The 25,173-nt window shown below is 38.3% G+C and overlaps 1 protein-coding gene across 3 annotated transcripts in view; it reads left to right on the top strand.

Moving 5' to 3' along the window:
- The first annotated feature begins 893 nt into the window (after positions 1-893).
- The window catches only part of slc8a3 (solute carrier family 8 member 3), a 38,789-nt gene continuing 14,509 nt past the window's right edge, over positions 894-25,173 (top strand). For 2 of the 3 annotated variants that reach the window (XM_043255715.1, XM_043255714.1), the window contains exons 1-2: positions 894-1,594; positions 10,307-12,163. In XM_043255715.1, the coding sequence (XP_043111650.1) occupies positions 10,392-12,163 (1,772 nt within the window). In that variant the 5' untranslated portion in view covers positions 894-1,594; positions 10,307-10,391. The remainder of the gene's footprint in view (positions 1,595-10,306; positions 12,164-25,173) is intronic. The other variant, XM_043255713.1, reaches the window with a different exon arrangement.

Genomic DNA, 25,173 nt, shown 5'->3' with positions numbered 1-25,173 from the left:
GCTGGAAAAAAGCAGTTCACAATATTACAAGGGTAGTTTAATGGTTGGCGCTGATAATCAGAGGCTAAATGAAAGCTGTAGCAATTTAAAAGCATAGGTAACCTGGAAATGCAAACTCTGTCATAATTTAATTATCCTAATATCGTTCCAAACCTGTCTGAAGTTCTCTATGAGGAACCTAAAAGGTGAAATGCTGTTTGGACACAAATGTTCTTTTATAATCCACAGTGGAAAGAAAATCATGCGGGTTTGGAAAGATACGTGGGTTAGTAAATTATAAAATCCTTTTAATGTTTGCTCAAACCGTCTCTTTGGAGAACAAATAAGATGTAAACAAAATAAATGATTTTGGATCAAACTCTATTCAAGGATGGCCAGTTCCGTCATTCATCCAATCTGGCACAGACAATCTCAAAATGGCCCAATAAAGTTTGATTATTCAGGCTGGCTGATGTATCAGCCTGCAAGTAGTATAGAACTCCATGTTTAATTAGATTACACTATCTAAAATCTTAAAATTATTTTTTGGAGTAAAATTTTAGGTGCACAGGCGTAAGCTAAAGGCCAACGTTTGGCAGCATGCAGCATTAGACTGAATACACCTCTATGGACCAAATTAGATATTTTTGACCTCTTGCTCCACGCAATTATTCCACATATGGTCTTGCGTGGTATTTTAAACGTTTCGAGGCACGCGCGCAGATGTGATATTACGTGCACATGAATTATGGTGCATCTTGTCGGTCCCAGCTGATGCGATGACGTAGACGCGTGTGTCCGCGTGTGTTCGGCAGAGGGTGTGTTTCCAAGGCAAAATCTGGAGAAGGGAGGAGGAGATTGAAGGGGGGGGGGAGAGGTGACTTTAATTCTCAATATTTGCCATCTTAAAATTCTTCTTCCCGTGATGCAAGGAAAACGAGCAGGACACGCCGCGCAGTCTTTTAACTGCGCGTTTAAACGAAGCAGCAATTAAGCGCGCGGTTTAGTGATGCCTGCTGATGAAATGCACAGATGCTGACGGATGGACGGTTGTAGATGCAGCGGTTGCAGCGGCGCTGACTCGGGATGCTTGGTCATGAAATGATACGAGGCCCGCTCGGTTGTGAGAACACCAACTTGTTTCCTGCGCTATAACGTGAGACGGACAGTGAGAGAGCGAGAGAGAAAGAGAGAGCGAGAGAGAGAGAGAGAAAGAGAGAGAGAGAGAGAGAGGAGGGGGCGCGAGCGTTCGTTCGCCGCTGTTGCTCGGGGCTCGCGGAAGAACCGATCACATGGATTCCAAGGTTCCATTTTTCAACGGCGCTTCGATCTGAGCGCGCGCTGACAGCCCCGGTGACCGGCGCATCCATCAGAGCCGCGCGAGGGAAAGAGGCATCACTTCGCCGGTTCCATCGATCTGCCGGAACTGGGCAGGCACCGGACTCGGTCCGTGTGTGCGCACGAGTGAGGAGGGCGAAAGCGGCCCTGGGGTATTTCTGCCACCGAGGAGCAGCCAGCTGCACGCTTAACGGAGAGGAAACCGATCCGGCTGGAATATTTGGCGTTGCCGAAAATCATTTAGGAGGAAAGCATTCCTCATTTGCTCAAATCACAGGTACGTACCTTCCGTTCAATGCGTTTGCGCGTCGCTATTGGTTAGTCAGCGATAATTAGTGCAGTTCGAAGCGCCACCGGCTTTATTTAGGGGTAGTTGGAATGTCGCGAATTCGCCTCGGTAAACGGTAGACGCCGTTCCGAGCGGATGTGATCAGCGCGATGTGGAATTGCTGTGGAGAGAGAATGTCTCCAAATTTGCGTCACAGGATCATTTCCACCATAATGCCACTATAACGTAAAATAATCATTGGCAGTGCTGAATTCGTCTTCGTTGTGATTACAGAAAGCACCATAATGGTCTCGATTATTTTATTTTAACGATAAAATATGTGGATTTAGTTAATAGTGATTTAGAGTCTCGTATGGATCATTTGGACTGTGAACCGAGAACCGGTTTCGTTTTTTAAACGAACGTTTTCCTTGCGTTTCGGTAAGCGGTTTCCGAACGTAGCTTCATCCGAGAATGCGGACAGATCTCCTTACTAAAATACTCTTGACAGTGTTTCCTGCACTACTATTCAGCGGCAACACCGCTACCGAATCTAGTGATCTGTGTAGTTTGATTCGCAAACAAATGACTCCCCCGAGCCGGTTCTTTTTGAGCGAATCATCAACATGCTGCGCGGCCAGCGCAGACCGATTCCTTAACGATTTGCTCTTTTGAGCCGATTCTTCTTATTGAATCCAAAATATACAGCGCGGCCATGAGCCGGTTCCTTTTCGGGAATCAAAAACATGTATCAGTCATTTGAAGCCGTTTGATTGAATGACTCAAGTTATTCCTTTCACCACTTTCGTCTTTTGACTGCTGTTTAAAGTAATTGCGAATGATTCGTATTTTATATATTTTTATATTAGAAATTGCTCATGAAACTGCAGTCGGAAATAGCATTGTTAAATGTCTTACTACTTCCATCCCTGTGGAACATTTCTGAGGAGAAGAGTCTCTCGTGAAACCAATTATGATCTGTTTGTTCAGTCGTTAGCGTTTTCAGCGGAGGATGTGCGCGTTATACGTACGTTTCTGAACGTAATACATTCCCGAATCTTTCACAGAACCCCAGCATCCTACGCGTCAAATTTGGTCCACCAGTTTTTAGGTCCCTCATGCTGTATTTCTGTCAAACATGATGGTAAATTCACGCTTGAGGCAGTGGGGATATGTAATATGTGCATATGGGGTTGTAGAGTTAGTCATCTGATGTAAGTTCCTCGTGTTCTTTTGGGGGTCCGAACAGGTAAAGAGAATTTGCTGAGATATGTGATTAATTCAGGACAGCTGCACCTGCCACACTCTCTTCTACACTCTGTTTATATCCCTATCAGGTGTCGCCCGACTGGGGATTTCTTAAAATAGGGTTGGGGGGGGAGGCTCGTGTTTGTGGGTGTCTCTAGTTCGCTCTGTCTCCTGTTACCCCGAGAGAGACGTTCCTCACCAGGCCCGTGAAAGCCAGAACTTTGGGAAACAGATATGCTGCCGGTGGCAGACTTGCTGTTGCGCATTTGTGTGCTATTTGGCTTTACGGTGTGTACGGTGTGTATGACAAAAATACCTAAATACATGTACACACTCGCAGACATGACTGACTGCCTCCAATTTTTTCTCTAATGAGCACACAAAATTCGTTAGCTTAAAGGCCTCATTAGTATGTTAATTAGCCTGAGTTGTTCATGGGCCCTTTGTGTGAATATTTGTAGTCTATTCATTGTCTGAAGTGAGAACACTAAGATGCCTCTCAGCGGCAGTTGTCAACAGTTGCGTATGAACGGATTTGCTGAGGGTTCTGCAACGCTGAAGTGGCTGAGGTGTGATATGCGAGAAGCAGAGAGCGGGGGAGTGAAGACGGAAGTTCCCAAACTTACTTTCCCCCCCCACGATTTACACCTAGTGCGTTGCCCATGTGCTAGTCAGTCCCAGTCGCGGAGAATGTGTGCGCTTTGAAAAGCATAGAGGCTTCTATTTGCTGTTTGCCCATTGATTACAGGTGCCAACGAGGTACTTTAAAGCATGCTGAGATCCACATGATCGCATTAGCCTGCAGCCCACAGGCATCTCATTGCCATGGGAACAGCTGAGGCGGTGGAAAGGAGGTTACCCACGATTGGCTCACCATCCTGAAACGCTGCCAGTCATGTTTCTTGAGAGGTCTGACCTGATCTTGGTATGAATGAGATTCAAACCCACCATCTGTGTGATTGGATCAAGACGTTGCCAAAGGCTCATAAATTAACCTGTTGATTTCGTTGAGTTTCATTCCATTGAACCAGAGTTGGAGAAGTAGCCATAAGCTACTCGTAATTAAAAGTAGTTAAAGTGATCGTTTACCCATCAGTGAAAATTCTGCCATCATTTACTCGTTCTCATGTTGTTACAAACCTGTATGATTTAGTTTTTTTTGTGGAACTCAAAAGGCAACATTTAAAAAGTTTAAACCATACGTTGACAAAAAGTTGCTGTTTTTGTTTAAATTGAAATAAAACTGAAAGCAAATAAAATTATAAATAATATCTGTGAACAGCAGAGTATAGCACTATCAGCAGCAAGGTCATTGGTTTGATTCCCAGGAAAAGCAAGAACTGCTAAAATGCAAATTTGTACCTTGTATTTTCGCAACTTTGTAAAATTACGGTTGATCTATGGACTGTTTTATCAATGTCCTTACTGTGTTTCTGGGCCTGGGGACATTTCAGTTATGTTGCTGTTTGTGCAGGATCAGAAAGATATTGGATTTCATCAAAAATATCTTAATTTCTGTTTCAAAGAGGTTTGGGATGACATGAGGGTGAGTAATTAATGACAATTAAAATTTTTTAGGTGAACTGTCATTTTAAGATTAGAACCGAAAAATTAAAGCTAATTCAATGTATATAAATATATAAATTAAAATTGTGTAACAGTGGCCTCATGTTGTACAATATTCTTCAGAAGGTCTTTTTCTGCTTTCACAGAAGAAAGTGAGTCATACAGTTTTTCTCCAATCCACCAACAGAAATAGTATGTAGATAGTCTTTAAATTTCAATAATCAGATTATTTCGAACCAGTGAATTTGCTTCTGACGGAAAAAAGAGTGAGAAAAACAGGCCAAAAGAGGAAGGAGGATGAAAGGAGCAATGTGTAATTGTAAGCGTGGAACAGCTACTTGCTCTCCGACCTATCTCTGTGTGGGCTTTCCAAGCAATGCCGTGTGAAAGTGTGTGTCGTCTCTCCGACTGTATTTTTAGTGCATTACTTTTTCATGCTGGCATTGACTCTGATGCTGAGAGAGTGAAAGAGACGGTGTGCGTGTGTGTTGTCGTCTCTGTCAGCACTCTGCCATCTCATGGGTGTATTTGGAATAATGTATAAGATCTTTTTCATGTTCTGAAGTGTGTTTGCTTACCTCCAAGAGTGCATCAGCACAAGCGCACGCACACACACACACACACACACACGGGAGACCTGCACCTCGAGACTCTGAGAATCAAATTGTGGTTTTATTACACAGTGCTTTTGGAGGGTCAAATTGGGATTACATTCTTACACATATGAGTGCATTTGACCAGAGCTGTAGATCTCCTGAGGTCTTCTGTGTGGGTGTTTAGCAGAGAGATCTGAGCAGCAACACACTCCTGATTCACAATACAATACCATGACCTGGGGATTATTAGTTCATTTTCCTCCTTATTAGCTTTAACAATCAAGGGAATTTTTTTTAATTAGTGCTGTTTAGCTGGTTAAATAACATTAAATTATAATGTATAGGTAATTATTGTTGTACATGCTTCTGACAAAACACTGTTCTGTTCATTTCACAATTTCATGTTGAAATCAATGCGCTGTTTGCCATTTCAAAAGCCGCAGATGAGCGCGGAGCTGCTCACAGAGGACATTTTTTGTTGCATTTCTGTCTTTCAGGATGTTTAGTTTTCACATAATGGCCAGATTGACTCCAGGTTCAGTGTCGTATGATTTGTGAGCAGAAAACGAACATTTGAGGTTAAAATGACCCAGAGGAAGGGCTGTAAAGGAGTGTTAGAGTGGAGATGTTAAGCATGAAAATGCTTATGCTCTAAGAAGCTGAATTTCTTTGATGGAAAATAAAGTAATATTGTAAATTGTTATTCCAACAATTCTGTTGTAGATTCACTGTAATTGTTCTAATTGTGAATTAAATGATAAGAGTATTATATATTTATAAAGTACTGATTACTTCAAAAAAACATATTGTCCCTAAATTTTAAAACCTTATTGTGTGTGTGTGTGTGTGTGTGTGTGTGTGTGTGTACATGTGTGTGTGAGTGTTTTATATAAATATTAGTGCTGTCAAACAATTAATTGTGATTAATCGCATCCAAAATTATATAATGTATGTATGTGTATATTTATTGTGTATATATAAATACACATACATTCAATATTTTGAAAATATTCACATTTATATATATATATATATATATATATATATATATATATATATATATATATATATATGTTCATATATTTTATAAATATATTTAATATATAAACAACTATTTTTTTCATATATACACACACAAATGGTTTAAACAAAAACGCAATTAATGCAATTAATCAGTGGCGAAAGCACTAATATTTGTAATGAAAGACGTTTCAGCCAAGAGCTTTACATGCAAGGCTTAGATGTAGTTTTTGTCTTTTGGCTATATAAATTCCCACAAGATCTAAACTTTGCTAAGCAGCAAAAGATACAAATTCTATGGGAACATTATGTGTTTTTGCACGTATATGAATTTAGCAATCGTAGTGAAACAGTAGTAACTCTTCATCCATGTGACCTCAACTGCATGTGGCTCTCCCTATGCTTTGACGGTAATGTTGTGTGATAGTTTGGTTGTTTGGCAGTAAATAAACAGTCTGGTCACTGCGGTCCAGTGGATTGTATTCGGTTTCTCTGATGAGCAGATACAAACCCTCGCCGGGCCCCAAACGCACACACATCCGAGCTTTGTTTGATTTTTATGAGCATGATTTCAGAGACTCATAAAAATATTCCTGTCCCACGCGTTTCAGTGTGTTGCTATGGTAACAGGTGCTGACTTCATGTGCAGGGATAAGACAGATCTTTAGCTTCAGACACTCGGCGGCTATTCGGATATAATGCTACATAGTGCCATCTCAGACACACACACTTCTGGTTACATTCTCTGAGAGGCAACTCTTTTTTTTTTTTTTTTTTTTTTTTTGTCTGGAAGCTTTTAAATGTGATGTTTGAGATTATTTGCTGATACCTGTCCTGTTAATGTGAGGGAAAAAACACATTTGTGTTGTTGTGTGTAGCAGTGTGTTTGTAGTAAATTAGAGTTACACCAGTGTTGACTAATTCTTCTCACATTCCCTAACTTATCAATAAGTAGGTTGCACATACACACACATTCACATTTTTGTGAATTTTGGTGGCATTCCATAGGTGTAATGGTTTTAAACTGTATGTGCTATTGTCCTACACCAGCCCTACACCTAAACCTACCCCTTATATCTGTATGATTTATAAGCGTTTTGAAAAGTGGGGACATGAGGTAATAGTCAACTCCTCTTTGTAATACCTATGTCATATCCATGTCATTATACAAATTTGTGTCCTCATATGTCACAAAAATGCTCTCTCTCACACACACACACACACACACACATGCACACACACACAGAGTCTACATCACATTAGTCTATTCTATACATACACAACACAGGAAATCTTGTTTAATTGTGTGGTAGACTACTGCCTTATGGTTTAGAATCATCTCTTTCATCTCTGTAACTCAATTGAAATATTTCAGCTTTATAACATTTCTGTTACAGTTTTTAAATAGCATTTATGACTTGTTTTGGCTGTATTCAGCATATAGTGGCAATGCTTAAAGGTATAGTTAATTTAAAAATAATTATTCATAAAAGGATATTTTGAGAAATGTCTCAGTAGGTTATTTTTAGAAGACCGTGGTAAGCTAAGCTCTTGGATTCCTGACGTGTTCTACAGAAGAAAGAAAGTCATAAGTTTGACAGGAATGATATAAGGGCAACCCATCCCTTTAAACATCATACAATTGCCTCAATAATTTGGAAAACGATGAAGTGGAATTAAATTACTTAGAATTTTATGTTTATGTTTTAATTGGTCTGTTGCGTACTAACCTTAATTTCTTACTGAAAAGAAAGTGCAGGTGCCACTTTTTATTGTATTATGATGTAATCAAAAAGAAAGTGTATTGCTGGAAATAAGTATTGCAGGTCTTCATTGATGATTGGAAAGTGAATGAAAGTGTATTTATTACAAAAATAAGGATTTATCCACTTTAAAACTGAGAACGTTTTCAAACTTTTGGGGAACACTGTGTGTGTATTAAAGGATTAGTTCACTTGATGACATGGGGAGTAAATTATCAGGAAATTTCTGGAAGAGAACTAAGCCTTTAATATGAGATGAGTAATGATCTTTCATGTGTAAAGTTTGTGATTACACACATCATGTGACTACAGGCTTCCTCTTCTTTCTTCCTTCGTTTATTGTAGTATATGGTAGTGTAGACAGAGAGGAGGGGGCAGCTCAAGGCTTCAGGCTGGGCTCTTTTGCTTTACAAAACAGTTTTTCCTCATTAGGCCTTCTGTTTCTACACTGTGCTGTTTACTTACAGCCCACTGCATATGTGTGAGTGTGAGAGTGTTTGTTTTACTCACTATAATCAGGTCTGGCCTGATGGCTCGTGCATAGTCCACTTATGCTCATCTGCATCTGTCTCGCAACAGCTTTTGGGTTTATGAGTTTTGGAAGTTTGATCATGCAACATAGTTAAACTTCTTCCTGAATGTTAGGAAGCAGTTGCAGGAATCATAAAATATTTAATGATTCTGGTTCCTTAGCGGTTCTTCTTACTAATTTGCAGAAAAAAATAATAGGATTAAATGAAGGCTTTTCACAAATTAAGACCTCAGATATGTCTCCTAGAAAATATTTGCCAAGATACTGAAGTCTGCAGTAAAAACAATTAAAGAGTGGGTACAATCTCAAACAAGTCTCTTATACTTGTCAAGGCTGCATTTATTATCAAGAATACAGTAAAACAAAATAGTTTTGTGAAATGTGTTTAAAATTTAAAATAGCTGTTTTCATTATTACATTTAAAAATTCAATTTATTACTGTGATTGCAAAGCTGTATTTTCAGCATTGCTCCAGTCTTCAGAAATAATTCTAATATGCTGATTTTGTCTTTAAACATTTCTTATCATCAACGTTGGAAGCAGTTGTGCTGACTAATACTTTCGTATCTTTTTCATTATGAAACGCAAAGCTCCAAATTTTCAGCAAAGTTCAAAACATTATAAAGGTACCTACTGTAACTTTAGATCAATTTATTACATCCTTGTTTTAAAAAAAAGTATTCATTGTCCTCAAAAATTCTTAAAGGCACCAAACTTTCCAATGTAGCAAATTATATAGATTATTTTTATTTCTGCTATGGAATCTGAAAAGATATATGAGACATAGTGGATACTTAAATGAGACATCCATTCTGAGTTTTCAAAGAGCAACCCCTTGAGTAAAACAAATTTCCTCTGGGTGCATTTCTGTGTTAGAGAAAGAGCAAATGAACTGCACACACACCACCTCCATCTCCATGTGGATTCACCAGAGCTGCTCCCACACACTCCCACATACATACTCTGATCTCCACTGGTGCAGTGGGATAAAAATGTAATGAAATAATCTGTGTCCATATTAGTTAATTATTCCCAGCTCTCTGGGTGAAACCTGCATACATTTCACTTTTAGAACAGAAACAGAGAAGCTCTGCTGCAAAACTATAGGCACCACTCTAACAGTCATGTAACCTTCTAGTTAAAGTCATATTTCTCCCAAAAATGGAAATTTTGCCATCATTTACTCACTCTTTTCATTCTAAAGATGTGACTTGCTTTTTTCTGTGGAACATGAGAAGAGCTTCAAAGGTTCTTCAAAATATCTTCTTTCACATTTTACAGCAGAAATCACACAAGTTTAGTAATTAATAAACAGACTATCCATTTTTAGGTATTTTTATCTGTTTTGTGACACTCCACGTGGATACCCGCTTTGTGTTAAACTGCTTACACTAAAAGTTTAATTTATTTAAACTGCTTTTGGCTTTATTTTGCTAAGTTAACAGAAGCATACTCTATAAATAAATACACAAAATGTTGTGTTACCCTGAACATTTTCAATTCTTTTCAGTGTTTATTTATCTTGATCAGCCATCTTGAGTTTAATTTTTGCAGAGGGTAAACCAACCACCCCACCCAAAAAAGTATGTTAGAATCAGGAGCCTTAAAATGTTACATCAATAGGCAGCATGTTGGAACGATGCAACACGCTTCCCTTGCTCCGTTGTTGATGTTTTCTAGTGCGTCATTTTGGACATTGCTTATTCTGGCAACATTCACACCTGCTGAGTGAGGCCTTTTAGCTTTCTGCTGTGTGGACCTTTAGTATTTCACCATATTATATCACACACACGCACGCACTGCCCACAAATCTAACACAGTATAATGGCTTTATTTGCTGAATTCTCAGATGGGTTTGCTTACATTACTTTTGCACGGTTCATACTCCTGGCCGCTTATGTCAGGTGTCTTTCCTCAGCCATTAGGAAGGTGTTTTGATGGGATAATTACCGTTTTGTTGTTCCCTGATTCACTCCTTGCTTTTCTTCTCTCACAGGCGGCGTGTGGAACCAAAGACAGCCCAGTGCTGGATTCCCGAAGGACAGCTAGAGATCACAGACCCTTGAGGTGAAAGAGGGTGCATGGATCGCTCAAGGACAAAGACTTCTGCCTACCTCTGGTTGGGCGTGGTTTCCGTGGCATCAACCTTCCTCTGCGCAGAGGCGGGAGTCACGCCGAGCCCGCCCCTCTCCAATAACATCACATGCGTCGGAGAGACGGGTCGATGCCAGCCTGGCATCATCTTACCCATTTGGTACCCCGAGGACCCTTCCATGGGCGATAAGATCGCCAGGGTCATTGTGTACTTCGTGGCAATGATCTACATGTTCCTGGGGGTGTCGATTATTGCGGATCGCTTCATGGCGGCCATTGAAGTCATCACTTCCCAGGAAAAGGAAATCATCATCAAGCGTCCAAATGGTGAGACGACAACAACGACAATCCGAGTGTGGAACGAGACCGTATCCAACCTCACGCTAATGGCGTTGGGCTCCTCCACCCCTGAGATCCTTCTCTCTGTTATTGAGATTTGTGGGCATGAGTTCCACGCCGGAGAACTTGGCCCATCCACCATCGTAGGCAGTGCTGCCTTCAACATGTTTGTAATCATTGGCCTGTGCGTGTCAGTTATCCCAGAAGGGGAGGTCCGGAAGGTAAAACACCTGCGTGTGTTTTTCGTAACAGCCGCATGGAGCATGTTTGCCTACGTCTGGCTGTACATGATCCTGGCTGTCTTTTCGCCCAATGTCGTCCAAGTATGGGAAGGGCTTCTCACCTTGGCGTTCTTCCCCATCTGTGTCATCCTTGCTTGGGTGGCCGACCGCCGCCTGCTCTTCTACAAGTTTATGCACAAGAAATATCGCGCGGACAAGCATCGAGGTGTCATCATCGAGACAGAGGGTGAGCGTTCCAAAGGGATAGAAATGGATGGAAAGATGATGAATTCTCATTTTGTCGATGGCGGAGCTGCTAGTAATTTAATGGGCCTTATTGAGGGGAAAGAGGTGGATGAGTCTCGCAGAGATATGATCCGTATCCTGAAAGACCTGAAGCAGAAACACCCGGAGAAGGAGCTGGACCAGCTGGTGGAGATGGCTAACTACTATGCACTGTCACACCAACAGAAGAGCAGAGCATTTTATCGGATCCAAGCCACGAGGATGATGACCGGTGCTGGGAACATCCTCAAGAAGCATGTGGCCGAGCAGGCCAAACGCAGTGCTAGCGTACAAGAAGTTCACGTAGAAGAACCCGAGGAGTATGTGTCCCGCATCATGTTCGAACCTGCCATTTACCAGTGTCTGGAGAACTGTGGCGCCGTTCTCCTCACAATAGTTCGCAAAGGCGGTGACATTGCTAAGACAATCTATGTGGATTATAAAACGGAAGATGGCTCGGCGAATGCCGGCGCGGACTACGAGTTCACCGAGGGCACGGTGGTGTTCAAACCTGGTGAGGTTGTGAAGGAGATCACTGTCGGCATCATCGATGACGACATCTTTGAAGAGGATGAGCATTTCTTTGTGCGGCTCAGCAACGTGCGTGTTCTGGAGACTGAGGATGAGGTGCTATCGCCCAGTAGCTTGCCGTACCCGAAGGCCTTGATAGGATTCCCTGCTGTTGCCACTATAACCATCCTCGACGACGACCACGCAGGCATCTTCACTTTTGAAAGCGAGTCCATGCACGTGAGTGAGAGTGTAGGCATCATGGAAGTGAAAGTGCTGCGGACGTCAGGGGCGAGAGGGACAGTCATCATTCCATTCCGAACGGTGGAAGGACTTGCTAAGGGCGGTGGAGAGGACTTCGAGGATGCGTATGGAGAGCTAGAGTTCAAAAACGACGAGACCTGGTAAATATGCTTTACTTAATTCACATTTATCCCTTTTCTCAAGGCCAGTGAGCAAAGTGGGTGAGGTTTATAAAGCTTAAAGATATACAGGGGCCTCAAAAAGTAGATTTTTGGGATGCCATTGCATTGATTGGATGTCATTACAAAATGTCAAACCAAGTGTGACTTGCACAGATTATGGTAACACTAACTAGCCAATTTGCAATTAATTTTGCTTGAGCTAGTGCCAAGTGAATGAATGTATGAGATGAGGATGTCCTAATGCCAAATACTAAATCAAAATATGTTTTAGTCTTGATTGTAAACAATGCAACTGTTGTTTTAATAATGAAAGCTGATTAAAGTTCCTTGTTTGGGAAAAAATGTATTTGCACATTCATAGATTTTCTAATATATGATGCTGTTTAAGTGTCTAAAATGTTTTGTGGCCACTGTTAAGGATGTCCACATGTAGTTAAGAAGTTGTGGTTTTATGTTTGTGGATGTTGAGTTGGTCAGATTTGCTCATGGGGTTGAAAGTGCTATGGTCTTGTGATGCTCAGTTATAAGAGCTCTAATAGTTTTGTGAATCTTTTGTGACTTCCAATATGATTGACATGCAATTAACTCACTTTTACATACATACATTTTCTCTGTAACTCCATAGAGATTTAAGGATGGGGGTTGAGATTTCTCTCAGGAATGTTGTCGTTTAATTAATCTAGTTCCTTCATGTGAGATTTGGAAAAAGATCCAGTAATACAGTAACACACAGACCAGACAGAGAGACGTGTGGTGTGCTGGTCCAAGATATGCTGCTGGGTATTAATAGTTCAGTAAGAATATTCACAGCATATTCCACATGACACTCCAACCCACCCACTGTCTATATGTAAGTGTAAGTATTTCTAAATAATTTAAAAAATAATTTGGTTTGACTGCATATTAATATTTAAGGGTGTTTCTATGTCTGGTCATTAAGCATTTTTAGCCTTTTTAGTATATATATAATTTTTTTTTTTTTCGTTTTTTAAGTGGTCCTGTGGTGAGACCAATGTATTTTTAAGTATTTTGTAAGTAGTCTCCGAATTAATATGACATTATAAAAGATGCATGGATCATAATGTATAAAAAGTTTTAAATGGAGTATAGTGTCACATTGCAGGACATGTCAACTTTCCAGATGTATTTTGTGTCAATTACCCATGTGCTGTATGCATTAACCAGAGCCTTAGGACAAATTCCATTCAATTTGCATTAAGTGACTGTTTTTAAAGCTTAAGAAATTTTAAAAGTTATTAATTATTATCTATGTTTTATTTATTTATTAATCTTTTTGTTATTATTTTTTATTATAAGTTCAGTTGAACTTAGATTTATTTATTTATATTTTTAGAATTTTTAATATCTAATTTAGAAGACATTTCAGCCAGAATAAGTGTATGCTGATATTGAAAGGACTTTTAGTTTAAAGCAAATTATCCTACATAAGTAGCAGCTTGATTGAACCTGACCAAATTTAGACATGAATGCGTTATTCCTCTTGTGCTTTGGATAAACACATTTTACCTACTTTTTTAATTATAAAAGATACACAAAAATTAATTAAAAGTTTCATTCAAAGTCCACTGGGCTGAAAAATCTCAGGAGGCACAGACAACTTGCTTGTCATTGCAAATTTGAAGAACAATGCATCCAAACAGCGTGAGTGGTATCATGTCTCGAAAGTGACACTTCAGCTGGTGTCGTACAGTAAATAGTGATGAAGGTATCGTGACAGCCCTAGTACACGAATAGCAGGCACCATTCCTCAGTTACGGTTAAGCCTATGGACTGCTTGCAGAGAGAAAGTTGAGTAAGGGCATCTGCATCTATCATAACCAAGCACCTGCCGTTGCCACCAGCGGGGTTTAAATCACCGGCACCCTAACCAGTGTGCTAACTAACTAGATTATATGGAGCTATTCAGCCTTCTGTTCTGCTTTAAGAAAGGTCAGCAGTCAGCACAAGCAAGATAAGCACAATTTGTCTCTGTGTAGGGGAGTTTTATGTCACTGTGACCCCTCTTCACTGACCTTTAACCCTTTGAAGATAGAGACGGTAGATGAGAGACCAGGAGAGGAGTATTTTTAGAGAAAAGTGTATTCATCAGATGACACTTATAACCTACTAAAGCTGACAGAGTAAAGAAAAGAGCTCAACCTCTCCGTCTCTTTATATCTATCTCTCTCCATTTTTTTCCTGTGTACACTATCATTGTGTTACACACAGTGTGTAAGTGTGAGTGTGTGTGTGCGCGTGTGTGAGTGTGTGTGTGTGTGTGTGTGTGTGCGCCGGGGATCTCCTTCTCGGCTGGTGCTTGTTATATTCCCATGATGCTGCAGCACGATGCACCAGAATGCACCAGGAACCAATTTTCTCTGTCTCTTTTTCTCTCAAGCATTTTCATTCCATAATATCACCAGAATTCTCTGAATTAATAAGCTCTAATTTATTATACTACTTGTGTTGTTTGGTAGTAAGGCTTTTGGGGAGTAAAATAGCTTTATTTGAGCTCATTTATAATTAGGTTTTATTTGAGTTGTTGTAATTTATGATCCTCTGTAATTTGAGATCACGTAGCTTAAGTAGATGAAAGGAAAGTTTAGACACTGTAGTTTATGAGCTAGTAGCTGTGGTTATAGTCTGGTTGAATTACTAGCTGTAATTTTAGATTTTAGACACTAGTTTATGAGTCACTGGGATTTAATTAAGTGTTAAATGTGTGTGTGTGTGTATATATATATATATATATATATATATATATATATATATATATATATATATATATATTAGTGCTATACATTTTCTCTTAATCACAATAACATTTTTTGGTAACATAATATATTCGACCCTGGACCACAGAACACATTTAGAAATTATTTATCAAACTGATGAAAAGCAACAGTAAATGCATTTATAAAGTTACACAAGCTTTCCATGCTGTTCAGTGTTTTATTCATCAAAAAAAATCGATCACCCTTTCTACGCAAAATTTAAAATAAAAAAATAACGTGACTGGAAAAAAACGGTTTCTGGGAAAAGTGTTATAAATGTATACTAACAGTAACTGGAGTTAGTTGCTGTGACTGGTCTCTGGAGATTGTGTGTTAGTAGCTTTAATTATTGTGCAGCGTTGAAAGGAATGATGAAAGCGTAGCAACAGTAGAAAGAGGAAGTGTATCATTAGCCTTCTCTCTGATTCTTCTTTGCCCTGCTTTTCTATCTCTCACATCCATTTTTTTTGTTGAAAATCTTTGGTTATAGCAGTACTCCACTGTGTAATGATGAATCATTTAGAATAGTAAACGTTATTCCTTTATTATGATGAATTAACAGGTGCTTCTAGGGAATAAGTTTTGATTTCTTTATAGAGCACAAACATGTTTAGGCAAACGTATGAGGAGTAGCTATTACAAAGGGTAATAAGCTGCTGTCATAAGGGGCTTTAGGCATAAGGCTTATTGGTAATTGCGTGAAGTAAGAAAGATGTAATGATTATAATGTAATTTAATGATTTTTAGCACTTTATGGAAGCCTGTTTCCTGCCAGTGAATAAATAAAAATAAGAAAGAAAATTTTATTTTATTCCACAGTTGTGATGTTTTCTCAAATTTCTGTGTTTATATGTGACATAAATATTCAGAGAACAAATATAAGCTTGCAGTTGTTGAAAAAAGTTTTATTCTGTGGCCAAAACAAGAAAGTAAGAATTGCAAGGTATAAACTTGTTTGGAAATAAAGACAAAATGGTGAGATATAAACTTTAAGAAAAAAGTCTTAATTAATCTTAATAAAAGTCTTAAATTTATTTACTTATTCGGTGGCAGAAAAGGGGCTTCCATAGCACTTTACTTAGTGACGGTATACTAAACAATAATGAGCCAATATAGCTTAGAAACAGCCCAGTCACCAAGCACTTTTTAACTAACCACCGTAATTCAATGTAGAATAGCAGTATTTTAAAACTGTCTATTCCCTATCTTCTACCTTTACTGCTGCTTTTATTTATAACCCCCAAGCCGTCTGACACTGTTGAGAGGAATTCATGCAAGGATCTAGGATTATATAGAGGGACTGCGCTTGTGTCTGTGTGAATTTGAGTTCGTTTCACTCTTGTTTTACTACATTCACTCCAGACATCAGCTTGAACATCTTAGCGACTCCTGTGAATGGAAAAATCCCTCATGACAGGGAGTGAGAGAGCAGACGAGGAGAGCTGCTTGAATAATGGATTGAACAGCAAAGAGGATGAATATATGATGCAGATCATAAATTATTTTGGATTTCAAGGAATAGTTCATCCAAAAGTGAAAGTTCTGTCATCATTTACACGCTCAACCCCGTGCGATGTTGCTCTTCCAGTTTCGTGTGAGGAATGTAAGTGTGAAATATCAGCATTTTTATCAGTATTGGCAATATTGACATGCGATTATTCTTGGTTAAAAGAAGATAAGTGATATTGTCCATACCTAATGTTTAATTATGTATTATGTACTTTTCTGGCCAGGAGGAGCTGCACTATGGCATGTTGTTTTGCGTATTTGTGTGTGACTTTCCTCAGGGCTCCAGTTTAATATGTAGGAGTGTAAATTCAGTTTGATCCTAGCACACTTTGCTCATCTCTCTCTCTCTCTTGAGTCCTATTGGACTGGACTAGTTTTCCCTGAGGAGGTCAGGTGAATCTGTGTTTCACAGACGCACTTTGCGATTTCAATCCTGTCAAAACGCAGCTGTGTTCTCTCACACACTTTGTAAAGAATAAATTACCTGCTGTTTTTCGTGTAAACCTGCTGGTTTCGTGAATCCTCTAATAAATGTAATCCTGTCTCTCACTGATTGAGGATTATATTGAGATTATATTGTTTCTTTCAGCGCTTCTGATGTTAACTGTTACTGTAAGGCTAAGTCTCTCAAGTTAATACGAATTTAGATATTTTTGCTAGTCTTTCTGCATGGCAAAACAGTAATTCTGTTTAAAAATTTCACATTGAACTCAGTGGGTTACTTTCTTTTTAACAATTAGAAAGTTTCTATTAGCTTCTTTCTACACCATTTCAGACTGTGGTTAAGTACTTCTCTAACTGAAAAAGAAAACTAAATTAACTAAAAAAAGTTAATTAAATCTTGGAGAGTCTGAGCACAGACTGCTCAGAAGAAAAACTAATTTATCCTCAAAGTAATTAGTTTATTCTCTATATTATATAGTATACACTGTAATTTTCTGTTTGATTGTATTTTAAAATGTAATTTATATCTGTAATGGCAAAGCTGAATTTTTATTAACTCTTACTTCAGTCTACCGTGTGCCCCCCTCCATGTTATGAGTAGAAATTTCAAAAGAACTACATTCATTTAAATGGAAATCTAATATATTGTGACAATGTAAATGTATTAACTGTCACTATTGATCAATTTAATGCATCCTTGCTTAATAAAAGTATTAATGTCTTAGAAAGGTAGTGCTGTTTACAAACGTTGTAAGCTTTAACCAAGGCCACCATCAAGATTGAAGTATGCGGCACACATTCATCAATGAGTTTCATTGAGTTTCTGACCACTGAGCCGTTATAATTAACATACACAAAATGAGATGAAGGAGCCCTTTGGAATTCCCTTTGTAATCTAAAAGACAGTTCAAGTGAACACCAGCAGTAAAATTTCAGACAGGGATCGATCGATGAAATGATTACAGCACTCTCCACCGTGAATCAGAATCCCATCTGAGAGTCCCTCTACAGCCATTTTCCACAGAGGAATTGCTGATTAAGTACATGCTTAAGTAACGAACACGCTGTGGCTACAGTGAATCATTGTGTGGATCAAACCAGTGGCACGCTGAGTACCGTTTCGGGGTCTGAGGATCCAATCTCAGCATGAAAAAGCTCAATGCTCACCAAGGATGCATTTATTTGATCAAATATATTTTTACAAAATTAAATATCTGTCATTTATTACTCAATGTCATGTCGTTCCAAACCTGTTAGGCCTTCATTTATTATTTTCTGAACACATTAAAATATTTTTGATAAAATCGGAGAGCTTTCTGACCCTAGACAGCATCGTAACTGACATGTTCACTGACAAGAAAGGTAATAAGGAAGGACATCTCTAAAATGCAACCCGAAATCCACAAATGTTGAGACATTCTAAAATTTGAATAAAATGTATTCTATTCTTAAACTAAAAGAATTTCAAATCACATTAGACAATCTTTTATTTATAATAGAACATAAAAGCTATAACAAATGATTAAACTGAAAAATGTTACAGTTTGATGCACAAAATGAGCTTATTTCAAATTTAATGCCTGCTACAGGTTTAACATAGCGTAGAATCTCCTCCCTTTTTTTTCTTTTGGCAATTTTTCCTTTTAATTTTAATAGGACAGATCATAGCTGAGAAAAAGCGATTAGAGAGAGAGGGGGGAAAGGTTTGGAAAAGTGCTGCGAGCCAGAACTCGAAATTGCGACACCCAAATAACAATGAACAAATCTCTTCTTCTTTTGAAAACTGTTTTGGACATCTGGCATCTAAGTGAGTTTCTGGAGTTTTGGTGTTGGAATTTGGTCCCACATATTTATTGTTTAATGATGCACCAATCGTTCTCTATAGGTGAAAGATCTGGACTGCAGGCAGGTCAGTTCAGTGCCTGGACTCTTCTACTACGAAGCCGTACTGTTGGAATAGCTGCATTGTATGGTTTTACATTGTTCAGCTGAAATACACAAGGCCTTTCCTGAAATAGACGTTGTCTGGAGGGGAGCATATGTTGCTCTAAAACCTTTATATACCTTTCAGCATTCTTAGTGCCTTCCAAACATGCACACTGCCCATACCGTATATACTTATAAATCCCTATACCATCAGAGAAGCCTGCTTTTGAACTGAACGCTGATAACATGCTCGAAGGTCTCCCTCCTCCGTCCGTGATTTACAACAGTAATGTCATAGAGTATTTTTCCATTTAGAAACAGTAGATTTTAAATGAGCCTTGGCCCACAGGACACAACAGTGCTTTTGGACCATGTTCACAAATTGTTTCCTTTTTGCATGATAGAGGTTTAGTTGGCATCCGCAGATTGTGTTTAGACAGTAAAAGCATCCCAACATATCCAGAATTCAGGTTGTATTCCTTGTGACATAAGTGTTTTTTTGTAAAGCTATGAGAATACTTTTTGTCCACACAAAACAAAAAAAAACAAAAAAACAATTTTATTCAACAATTCTTCTTCCCAGAGTTACCCTCGTCCACCATTATTACCACCATTATAAGTTTTTTGGGTGAACTATCCCTTTAAAATAACTGTTTTCCATTTTAATAACTTTTATATTGTATTCACAATTGATTTAAGCGATGTATCACACTGCAGTAACCATTTTATTAGTTTGCCAAAGCCCATTTTTACCTGCATTCGGCACTTTGCAAATGTTAATACAGACCCTGCCGGTAGGTTGCAGGTTAATCAGAGGGTAATACTCACAGTTGAGTACAGAATTGGCCCCATCTGAGTCCCACCGTCACACTAGCAGCTAGGTAAGCATGTTATTAGCGCTACTAGCGCTGACCACCCTGGGGTACGAGGTTCCGGTCTATTGTTAATAGCCGCCAGTGGAGTGTTGCCTGAGGTGAGCTCCAGGAAACAACACTAATAAGAGTAAGTTATCTTATATAGACATTTTCACACACAAATGTGTGTGTTAGCATACCGAATCGAGAAAGTATCTGGGAAGGCTAAAGTGTGTGTATGTGTGTGGAGAGCCAGAGCTTTGCTCCTTTTCAGCTGAAGGAAGCTGTGTCTCCTTGGCAACCACAGAGAGCACGAGCTTGCAGGCATGTGTGTATATGTGTGTGTGTGTGTGTGTGTGTGTATATGTGCACAGTGTGTGTTTGTGTTTGCGTTGAGTCAAATTAGTCTGTGAACGTGTATCTCTGGTTGTGTGTGTATTTGCCCATCAGTGCAGACATGCATGCACTCACACAAACACACACATACACCCTTTTCACTGCAGGGTTTATTTTTAGCACGTGTCTCTTATATAATCAGGGTGACACTGGGGAGAACATAGACTCTCTCTCCTCTCCTTCCTCCTCACTCTTGATTTGGATATCTATGTGTGTGTGTTGTACGCAGATGAGACAGAGGTTTTCTTAGTTGCATATTTCTGGTGCAGTAATGATGCTCGAGAGTGTCTCTGTGCCTGCAGGTCTGAATTACTGAATATAGACGAAAAGATGCTGCATAAACACAACCAATATGCACAGAACACCTCACAGACACACAACACTACTCCATTCGCAAAGATAGCACTTGGGAGAGAGTGTGTGTGCAAGTTTGTTTTAGTTTTAAATGAAATTGATGTCCATCAATCAGCTAAGGGCCTGGTGATAATTCACTTAAGCTCTGTTGTTGTTAACTGAAAATAAACTGATAAAATAACTAATTCAAAAGTAATTTCATTCATTGAAATGAAGTCTGTATTACATATTATATCGAAGGTGCGGGACCAAGAAGTGTTTGATGCTCAGAACAAGCTTTTTTAGATTAAATTGACTCTCCTGCCTGTCGACATATATTTGCATACCTCTGCTCACCTGATTCGCACGGACAGGATACAACACTATGCTCATATCACTTATTTAACTTAAATAAAATGTAAAAAACATTATATGTAAAACTTAAGGCGAAGGTTGCCTTTTTATTTACCTAAAAAAGCAATATATTTGTCTGAATGCTAGATTTACTAAAACTGAAGCTAAAATAAAAATGATAGTGAAATATAAATATTAAAAATGACTCAACTTAAAGTAAACTTAAACTAAAACTAAAATGAAATGCGTATCCAAGAACAGTCCATTGCATGGAATAGTGTATCCCTCAATCCCAAGCACTCAGCTTGACCTTTTATTTTCAGTGTGACAAATGAACCAGAAACAACAGTAAATGCCATCTAAACATATGCTTTTTGACTCATTATTTAGTGAGACTGATTTTTGTGTGAAGGTGGTTAAAAAAACATAAACAAACAAACATGAAACAACTATAAATGTCTCTCTTCCTTCTTCTTTTTAGTTTTTCTTTTCTATTTTTGTCTTTGTAATTTGCTCCTACTTTTCCTCTTTCTCCCTCTCTGCAGATCTGCTAACATGAGGAGTTTAGCCTCAACTGTATTTTCAGCTGAACCCTTGATTAGCTTGTTCAGGTGTGTTTGATTAGAGACGGCACTAAACTCTGCGGGAAAATAGATCTCTGTGTGCGCTGAAATATCTCAGGTTTTGGTTTGTATGAATAAATTAATTAGGAAATCCGAACACAAAATGTCTCACAGCTTATCATGGGCACAGCTGTTTAGGGCAGGAATTCTCATTAACGTGAGCAAGATTTTATCATTTGTTGCTGTATCACGCTTGGTTAGGACATGGTGTAAAGCTGTGTTCAGGCTGGAAGTATAAGATATTTTTTTTATGATGTATGCAATTAAATCCCATACAAAAATACATTTGAAAAGCTATCAAAAAGCATATGAAGTATGACATACATGAAGTATAACATTCTTTTTGTCAGGAAAACGCATCATTGTAACACCAAGCGCAATGTTCACGGCTGTATCTGAATTCATTTATTTCCACTCACATGTGGCATTCACTATGTATGAATGGTGATTGTGTGAATGAGTAATGGTCTTGAAAACAGGATATGCATCAAAGTAAATGCATGTTCCTCATGCAGTCCATACCATAAGATGAATGGACTTTTCTTTCCACTATGACAGCTATACCATGATAAATATCCAAGATAAATATACCAGATATTGACTACACAGTTTGCTCTTGTTGTATTACTTGCAAAATGAGTGTTTGAAATTAGCACCGAAGGATTGGGACAGTGTGAACAAAGCTTTTTAGATAAGAGCATCATTCTTTAATATTGATGTCATTAAGAGTCAGGTCTATTAGGAAATATATTGTGCGTTTTGTCAGTGCGACAGAATTGCAGTAACATTGCATGAAGTGGGCAGCATTAGTGCAGATAGAAATAATAAGCATGTATAACCTAAAGTAAATTATATGTAAAAAATATATATATATACATTTCAGTAAGTGTTCTGGATGTGTTTTCACTATTTGTAAAGCAAATAGTGTGGTGGTACTGCACTTTAATATTTCAGCATTGGGCTGTCGACAATCTAAAAAATTGTATTGATTGACCGCTGATGTTAAAGTCCATGTGAACCGAAAGAGTATTGTGACATATTTCTCAGAGAAAATGTGTATTGAATGAGGAAAATATTTGGCTGTTTTTTTAATGCAAATTGATTGGATGTAGTAAATTAGGTGTTTTATTCAGAAATGAACACGGACAGTTGGAGTGCCGTGGTTAAAGATGTCATGCCCAAGTCGTCAAACTGATGTCATCAGAGACGAGGAGCATTTTCAGATTTCGATTAAAGATTATGAAGACAAACAATTTTTATTTGTGGATAGACTTGCCCAGGTTGAATTGTTCAACACAACAAAGGAACAAAAGAAATGTCAATTTTGATTTCTATTAGGTATTTTTGAAAATGAGCTTTCATGCTGTGTGTACCACAGCCCTAAGTGAATGAAAACATCCTGCAAAGTTTTAAATCTGTTTTAAAAAAGTGCACTGTGCAAAAAAAAAAGTGCAAAGTGCACTGTGTATAAAGTTATACTCTCAAAAAAAAAAAAAAAGAGTCGACTCTGAATCATTGAAACGAGTCGTTTTTTTTAAAATGAGACCTAAGCCGTTTAATGTTAATGTCAACTCTTGTTGTGTACGCAGACTTGGGAAAACGTAATTGTTACATTGGCATGAATAAAAATACAAATTCTTTCTTTGCCGCTAGGTGCCTATTTTGGAGCATTTAAAGCTCACAAACACTGCTTTAAATGAAATCCAAAAACCAACCATGTAAAAGACGGATTTGGAAAAGAACAAATAGTTTAGTCCTTGAAAAAATAAGGTAAAAATATGTGTTTACATGTTACAAAAAAAAGTTAAGTGTTTTTTGACCTTGGATGTATGAACCTTTAATAACCCATGATAGGGACACTTTTTCTGATGTTCATTTTAAGGGATTGTATAGACACTTAGCGGTTAATGGTCTTAATTTTTAACAATATTGGAACATAAAACTGTTCAATTCAATTCCGCTTGTAACATTCTTGCGCTTGTACTTTGTAGGATGGCAGGGAGCAAAAGCAACAGCAAGTGCCTAGAGTTGTTATGGCAACCAAATACATTCCTAGCAGATTTGCTGATAGATGTTCTAGAATGAAGGTATCGGCAAATCAACTTGCAATGGCAATGAAACAGCCCTGCAGTGTGATTTGTAAAACACAAATGATGCCAGAGAATGTAGACAGCTGAAACTTGAAGGTATTTATGCTTTTTAGTGCATTGTCAAGACATCAGCACACATCTTGTGAAACTGGCATCGTCTCGGCTAAGTCCTAGATCACATTTTGGAGTGCAGCGGTCCGTGAAAGTGTGTTTCAGGCCTAAGATTCCATTTAGTTCCCAGAATGGAGAAAAAACAGAGGAGGAATGTTGTCTTTTCTGATTTCAAGCACACGTGCAAGGTTTAGATTCATTTGTGGTAAGCTCAGGCAGTCTGCCGAGTCACTACAGCTCAGAGCAGGTGGTGGAGCCACTGTAGGGATTTTTTTTTCACAATACAGAAATAAATCTTGTTTACTGTATGTCTTTTACTTTTAGCATGCACACAAAAACTCACACACACATATATATTGCTCCAAGGAAATGGATACAAGATTTTTAACCACAGCAGATGCCATTCCTTCTATGCAGCATTTTATTAACTTTATATTTAAATATAAAGTAATGTCATTTAAGGAAGTATCTCTATACATTCTTTACCAAAATCAGCATACACAATGGCAAGAAAACAGAATGTATAGCAAAATAGAAAATTCGGGAAATGTGCTTTTTATATTTATAATGACTGCAAACCAAATTTCTTACATTTTATAAATGACTTTATGCATAAACCTTTTGGGACAAATTATATATAAAAAAAAGCACTGAACAAGAAACAAGTAATATTGTAAAAGACTGTAATGTTTACCCTTACTTAATTATGACATTTTGATATAAAAATATTTTAGGGTTATTAATTCTGCATTAAATTAAGTCATTATTTTCTTACAAAAAGCATTCATAAGGCATTGAATGACTTGAAATATAAGCCATTTATTCTACTTGGTTTTCTTAAAGAAATAATACTTAGCAAGTATACTAGCAAAAATAGCAAGTATGTGAAAAGTAACAGTAAAGGCTTATTATTACCAAAGGTTTGTATTTTAAATAAATGATGTTCTTTCAAACTTATTAAGCTACTCAGCTGTTTTCAACATTGATCATGCAAAATTACCATATTATAATGATTTCTGAAGGATCACGTGGCACTGAAGACTGACAATTCAACTAATCGTGCAGTTCCGTTAATACATGACGGAGACACCAAAATGTACTGCATGGTAGGAATGACCTACATCAGATCACAGACCAAATACGTAGCCCTGTCACAGTCTCTTTTTCTGTGTGTGTGTGTGTGTGTGTGTGTGTGTGTGTGTGTGTGTGTGTGTGTGTCAGCGTATACACGTTGTCTCTCCTCACTGTTTGAGAGTGAGTGAGAGAGGCTGAGGACGTTCGAGTATAATGTGTCTGCTAATGGAGGGGAAACAGGGCAGAGCAGAAGGGAATGAGAACATGAGTATGTTAGACTGAAAGACATATTAGAGAGAGATGAAGCGGCGTGGGTCTGCGGACAGCTGTACTGTGAGTAACTGATCCGAATGGAGGGAGGGGGATGTTCACAGGTCGAACAGTCACACACACACACACACACACGGAAAACTCTCATTGAAACACAGCTGAAACAGGTGTTACTCACAGTCACAGAGAAACCAGGTCAACATCAATCACATGCTGAGTTATAAATACACA

Source organism: Puntigrus tetrazona, chromosome 13 (assembly GCF_018831695.1).
Source record: "Puntigrus tetrazona isolate hp1 chromosome 13, ASM1883169v1, whole genome shotgun sequence".
Classification (NCBI taxonomy): domain Eukaryota; kingdom Metazoa; phylum Chordata; class Actinopteri; order Cypriniformes; family Cyprinidae; genus Puntigrus; species Puntigrus tetrazona.
This window is presented reverse-complemented; position numbering and strand designations above follow the sequence as displayed.